This window comes from Bufo gargarizans, chromosome 7 (genome assembly GCF_014858855.1).
Source record: "Bufo gargarizans isolate SCDJY-AF-19 chromosome 7, ASM1485885v1, whole genome shotgun sequence".
Taxonomy (NCBI): Eukaryota; Metazoa; Chordata; class Amphibia; order Anura; family Bufonidae; genus Bufo; species Bufo gargarizans.
The window spans coordinates 16499761-16506140 of NC_058086.1; the positions used below are offsets into that span (position 1 = coordinate 16499761).

Here is a 6380-nt window from a genome sequence, read left to right on the forward strand (position 1 = left end):
CCGTTCAATGCCTAGCCTATTGACTATAATGGGATGCATGCACAAGTTTTTAGCTATGCCGGACACTGTGAACTCCGGCAGGCCATTCCTCTGACAGAACTGCCTGCTGTTTAGCTTTACCGCAGGTGTGAAAGTAGTCAAAACCTAATTAATGCTTGTATTCTGCGGATTAATCTATTGCCTAAGCCAGGGATGCTCAACCTGCGGCCCTCCAGCTGTTGTAAAACTACAACTCCCACAATGCCCTGCTGTAGGCTAATAGCTGTAGGCTGTTCGGGCATGCTGGGAGTTGTAGTTTTGCAACAGCTGGAGGGCCGCAGGTTGAGCATGCCTGGCCTAAGCGCTCACACACACCTGGGACTGGTCTTGACCACACATGTCAAATGTTATTCCTAATACAGAATGTGGAAGTTCTGTGAAGTATTTTACTAGATTATATTTTTTATTCATTTATTTATCACACAATTCTTTGTTGAGGAGCTAACATTTGGAGAAGCACTTTTAAATTAATAATAATATTTTTTTTTTCAGAGCCTAGATTTCCTAGTGAAACACTTTGGTCCTGGCAAAGAGACAGCTATTGAAATGTGACCTGAATGAGGAAATGTATTCAATATAATACAGGACGACCTTCAAATTAAAAACAACCCCTATCTTTTTCTATCAAATAAAATGATTTATTAAAAATTCAACCACCAAGGGAACAAATGTCAGCCAATGCAACTTTAAGTAAGGGATACAAGAGTAACATAAGACACCTAATCCCAACCAAACAGGCAAATGCTTTACAATACAAAAATACATCTAAAGAATATAAGTAAGACAACTACTGGGAGCTTTTTCTCATCTCAAATTATTTTTTACTCAAATTATTTTTTTTTAGAAAATATGAAGTGGCAACTGGCCTAACTATTTCTCAAAGATTAGAAGAAATATTGAATTGCCCATAAAATGCAAAGAGAATCACTAAAAAGAACCATGTTCTGATCTCCCTGCAAGATGACGCCAACTTCTCCTACAAGTCTCTTTTCAAGTTCTTATCTTGACATTAATGCAACACTGTATGCCAATGTCTCTTCTGCACCAAATGTGGCTACTCCTGGACTGCTTATCCCTTTAGTCTACTTAGTTGTATGTGCAGTAGGGTTGTGGGGTAACACCTTAGTGATATACCTGGCATGGAAAAGTCCTGCTGGACAGAATTCAGTCACTGCTCTTTATATCTTAAATTTGGCATTGGCTGATGATCTTTTTATGTTGGGCCTACCTTTTCTGGCTGCCCAAAGTGCCATGTCCTACTGGCCCTTTGGTTCACCTGTTTGTACGATAGTAATGACTCTGGATGCTGTAAACCAGTTTACAAGCATATTCTGCTTAACAGTGCTCAGCATGGACAGATACTTAGCTGTTGTTCGGCCCATACAGTCATCCAAGTGGCGAAGACCTAGAGTGGCAAAAATTGTTAACATCACAGTATGGATTATCTCCTTTTTGGTTGTGCTCCCAGTAGTTTTCTTCGCTGGCGTTCCAAAGGAATCTGGTATGTGTCATATTGCTTGGCCTGAGCCACAACAAGCATGGAGGACTGGTTTTATTTTGTACACTGCTGCACTTGGATTTTTCTGCCCATTGCTTGTTATCTGTATCTGCCACATACTAATTGTGGCCCAGCTAAGATTATCTGGCAATCGAGTTAGAGTAGCTCCAGCTCGACGCCAGGGACCTGAACGTAAAGTTACCAAGATGGTTGCCCTTGCAGTGACCGCCTTCATTCTATGTTGGCTACCATTTTACGCTTTAAACATTATCAATCTTCTGTGGCCTCTGCCTGCAGGTCCAAGACTGTATGGACTTTACTCTTTTGTTGTAGCTCTGTCATATGCAAACAGCTGTCTGAATCCCATTATATATGCCCTACTTGCTCGTCCATTCCAGCGTGGTTTGCGACGTGTCCTCTGCAGGACCTCTGTGAGGGTAGCAGATGGAGTTTTGAATGGAGGAGACAACAGAGCACATGGAGAGCTGAGTAGAGTAAGTGGCATCTCTGAAGAAAGGAAAAGTCCAAAAGTGGTTGGAGTAAGTGAGAATGGCCAGATAGCTGCAAATGAAGAACCACTACAGCAAGATGTTGGTCCTTCCTCACAAAATGCTCTCCCGGAGGAATTAGGCGCTTCTGAAAAAGAAAACATGTTAGGCATAAGTTATTTGTAAAAATCCACTCTGGGCGACCAATATTTCTGAGAAACTGAGGTGTAAAAAACAAGTTCTATGACCGTCAAATATAATATGACCTTTTGTACCAGTTACAATCACATGGGATTATGTGTCTTTCTGCAAACATTAATTTTAAATCAGGACATCAGAAAGAACATTTAGAATTATACATGGGTAATTTTATCAGTAAAAGTTGTAAAATTCTATTTGGGATTAATTTCCAAACTTTAGTTTTAAATTCCAGACTGGTTTTTGCAAACCTCCTTGAAATATAATCCCTATTATCTTATTCTTCAGCATTTGACAGAATGTTCAAGTATTTGAACTGAAGAGATGAAAAGGATTGAGAAGCCTACAAAATGAAAAGATTACGTTTTCAAATTTGTTGAGCCAAATAAAATTTATAGCGAGTCTTAGATTGTTACCTCTGCGGGCCAGAGATGTAAAAGAGCCAAAGAACTTTCACATATGCTGTACTATTGTATTATTCTTATCTACAACAAGCATTAGAATATCTACTTGGAGTGGCTAGCAACCAAGATCAATGTTGCCAAAATATGACTTTCTGTATTTCATGCTGCATCTATAAAGGTAATGAGCCAAAAATAATAATAATTAGTGTTGATCGACCACCAAAGTGCTTGGGTGCTCTGGCCAAACACTTTGGGAATCTCAGGTGCTCTACCGAGCACCCGAGCACAATGGGAGAACCCAAGCATTAAACCAGGCCCCCCCCTGCTCTGAAGAGTAGAGTGTGTCTGGTTTACAGAAAAAGGTTAGAAATTGATGAAAACACCACCAAAATGGTTTGGAAACAGAATGAGGAGGATATTTGGATGCATCTTGGACTCCTATTACCTATGACATACAATAGACAACCACACAAAGGCTATATGCCAAAAGCCGGGTATGTGCAAGTCAACAATTTATCCATGATACAGATAGAGTCAGCACACCTTACAATGGCAGCCTTGTGAACTATGAGACATTCAAAACCAGCTCTTATCTGACTGAGAGCCAGTAAGCCTCAAAGTTGCTTCAGATCTGTTGGATGGCTTGGGTAGACCTGCGCACCTAAATCATAATCATTAGGGTGGCAAAAAGTTTTCTGGTTGTCCTAACATAATATTCAATAACCTTGTTTTACAGTTTTGTCACGTGAACTCATTTGCATACACATGGGCATATGGGAAAGACATGCATTCACGATAAAAATTTGCGGTTAGAATATTCGCGATCCACACTACTCATGAACAGTGGCATTTATTGGATTCATAGTCTTTTGAAAAGACTATGAATCCAACAGATGGCGCTGTTCATGAGTCAAGAACAGCGCCATTTATTGGATTCATAGTCTTGTCATAAGACTATGAAAGCAATAGAGGGCGCTGTTCATGAGTAGTGTTGATCACAAATATTCTAACTTCAAATTATGCAAATTAGTTTACATGACAAAACTGTATGCAGTGGTTATTTAATATTATGTTAGGACAATCAGAAAACTTTTTGTCACCCTAATGAAAATGATCTAGGTGCGCAGGTCCACACAAGCCATCCAAGTGTTATGAAGCAACTTTGAGGCTTACTGGCTCTCAGTCAGATGAGAGCTGATTTTGAATGTCTCAGTGCACAAGGCTGCCATTGTAAGGTATGCTGACTGTAGCTGTCTCATGGATAGATTGTTGGCTTGCACATACCCGGCTTTTGGCATATAGCCTTTGTGTAACATAGTAACATAGTATATAAGTTGTGCTTGTCTATTGTATTTCATAGGTAATGGGAGTCCAAGATGCATCCAGACATCCTTCCCATCCTCAAAAACACAAATGCAATCGCACTCTGCAACCAGCACTCTGCCCTGCCTTTATGCTGGATGTTGAATAAGGCATTGGTGTACATTTTGGCCAAAGCGTAATAAGCCACTCACCACGTCAAGGTCGCCTTAATGAGTGGTCCCTAACACTAGTTCCTACCTAGTATGGGCCATGACAGCCACACAAAGTCCAGGGAGTGTAGGTACAGCATGCACGCCAAGCACACTCTGCTTTTAACCCTGTCCGGTGCCATTACAGCTTTCATCGGATCCAGGGATGCAAGTACCAACATGCATGCTGAGCCCACTATATACTTCTCCTGGAGCCAAATGGCTACTGGTAGGTGCTATATAAGCAGACTCAGTTTTATACTGACTTTAAAACCAGCCTCCAGGGCAGACTAACTGGTCAGGTGTGCATGACTGCTTGGAGATCACCACGCCTCCAATATATACTACAAAGAAAAAATATGGGGGATTCAGCCCGCACAACCCTATGCAGGTGCAGATTGCTATGGCGAAATACAGATACAAACGCAAAAACACAAATGCAATCGCACTCTGCAACCAGCACTCTGCCCTGCCTTTATGCTGGATGTTGAATAAGGCATTGGTGTACATTTTGGCCAAAGCGTAATAAGCCACTCACCACGTCAAGGTCACCTTAATGAGTGGTCCCTAACACTAGTTCCTACCTGTTATGGGCCATGACAGCCACACAAAGTCCAGGGAGCGCAGGTACAGCATGCACGCCAAGCACACTCTGCTTTTAACCCGGTCCGGTGCCATTACAGCTTTCATGGGATCCAGGGATGCAAGTACCAACATGCATGCTGAGCCCACTATATACTCCTCCTGGAGCCAAATGGCTACTGGTAGGTGCTATATAAGCATCCTTCCCATCATGTTTTCAAACCATTTCAGTGGTGTTTTTATCAATTTCTAACCTATTTATGTGAACCAGACAGCATCTCTTCTTCAGATCAGGGGGTGCCTGGTTTAATGCTCGGGTCTCCTATGGATTTTCATTGATCTGGAGCATACACAGTATTCGGCCGAACACTGCAATGGGCCAAGCATAGCAATGCTCGAGCCGAACTGCTGTTTGGCAGAGCATGTTCGCTCAACACTAATAATAATATGTGTTGAATTTATGCTAGAGAAGGTGCCAGAAAAATGAGTCTGTTTATTAGCAGAAAGCTCCAGTTCCATTCACACAGAGTCACATCATGTTCTTTTATCCTGTATTTTTTCCATTTGCAATTTCACACTGTCAGTAAAATATTTTGAACAATGAAATCCACTGTAAAAAACAGAATGCTGTCATTAATTAAAAAGTTTGCCAAGCAATAACATGAATGCATTTTTCTCACATTGATGGACAGGAGTTGGAAAGATCGATAATTTTTTTGTACTCGTCAAATAATATTCTGCTCCTATTTTTATCCACCACCGAACATGTGGCTAAAATCTATGCGTTAGCAGCAAAACAGAACAGAATTTCTGTGGTGCAAAATGTAATCTGTCAATATAAGGACCTGTGACATTTCGCTTTGGCCTTGAGCAGCCAGTTTCCTGTCTTGTGCCTGGAAAAGTAAATATGGCTTGTAAAGCCCAGACAAATAGTTTATTGTGTCCTAATCAGATTTCACTAATTATTACACTGCATTCTATAGACAAGCAAATGAGAGCTTATTAAAATTTCCCGGTTTGTTCAGATCCTTTTGAATGCAGTTGACCATTGATGCATTAAAAATGCAAATATTGAAAAAAACAAAGCAAAGGACAGAGGCTAAGGAGACCTGAAGGGTAAGGTTACATTTTCTGTTTTCTATGCATTTTTTGAAGCCAAAACCAGGTGAGAAATTGTGGATAATAAAAGGAGAAAAATTATTAAAGCGGTTGGCCACTTTCTGGTTACTACCTGTTATGGACCATGACAGCCACACAAAGTACCTACACTCCCTGGACTTTATGTGGCTGTCATGGCCCATAAAAGGTAGGAACTAGTGTTAGGGACCACTCATGAAGGCAACCTTGACGCGGTGAGTGGCTTATTACGCTTTGGCCAAAATGTACACCAATGCCTTATTCAACATCCAGCATAAAGGTAGGGCAGAGAGCTGGTTGCAGTGTGCGATTGCATTTTGTGTTTTTACATTCTATCTCTATTTCGCCACAGCAATCTGCACCTGCTAAGGGTTGTGCGGGCTGAAATTTTCCATATTTTTCTCCTTGTAGTACGTATTGGAGGCGTGGCGATCTCCAAGCAGTCAAGCACACCTGTCCAGTTGATCTGCCCCCTGGAGGCTGGTTTTAAAGTCAGTATAAAACTGAGTCTGCTTATACAGCA

At 41.2% G+C, this 6380-nt stretch overlaps 1 protein-coding gene across 1 annotated transcript; it reads left to right on the forward strand.

Moving 5' to 3' along the window:
- The first annotated feature begins 999 nt into the window (after nt 1-999).
- Nucleotides 1000-2211, forward strand: SSTR3 (somatostatin receptor 3). Its single transcript, XM_044302221.1, has one exon. The coding sequence runs from the start codon at nt 1000-1002 to the stop codon at nt 2209-2211; it is 1212 nt and encodes a 403-aa protein (XP_044158156.1).
- The last annotated feature ends 4169 nt before the right edge of the window (nt 2212-6380 follow it).

Coding starts and splice junctions, on each gene's coding strand:
- SSTR3 (XM_044302221.1), top strand. CDS start 1,000: ATGACGCCAACTTCTCCTACAAGTCTCTTTTCAAGTTCTTATCTTGAC.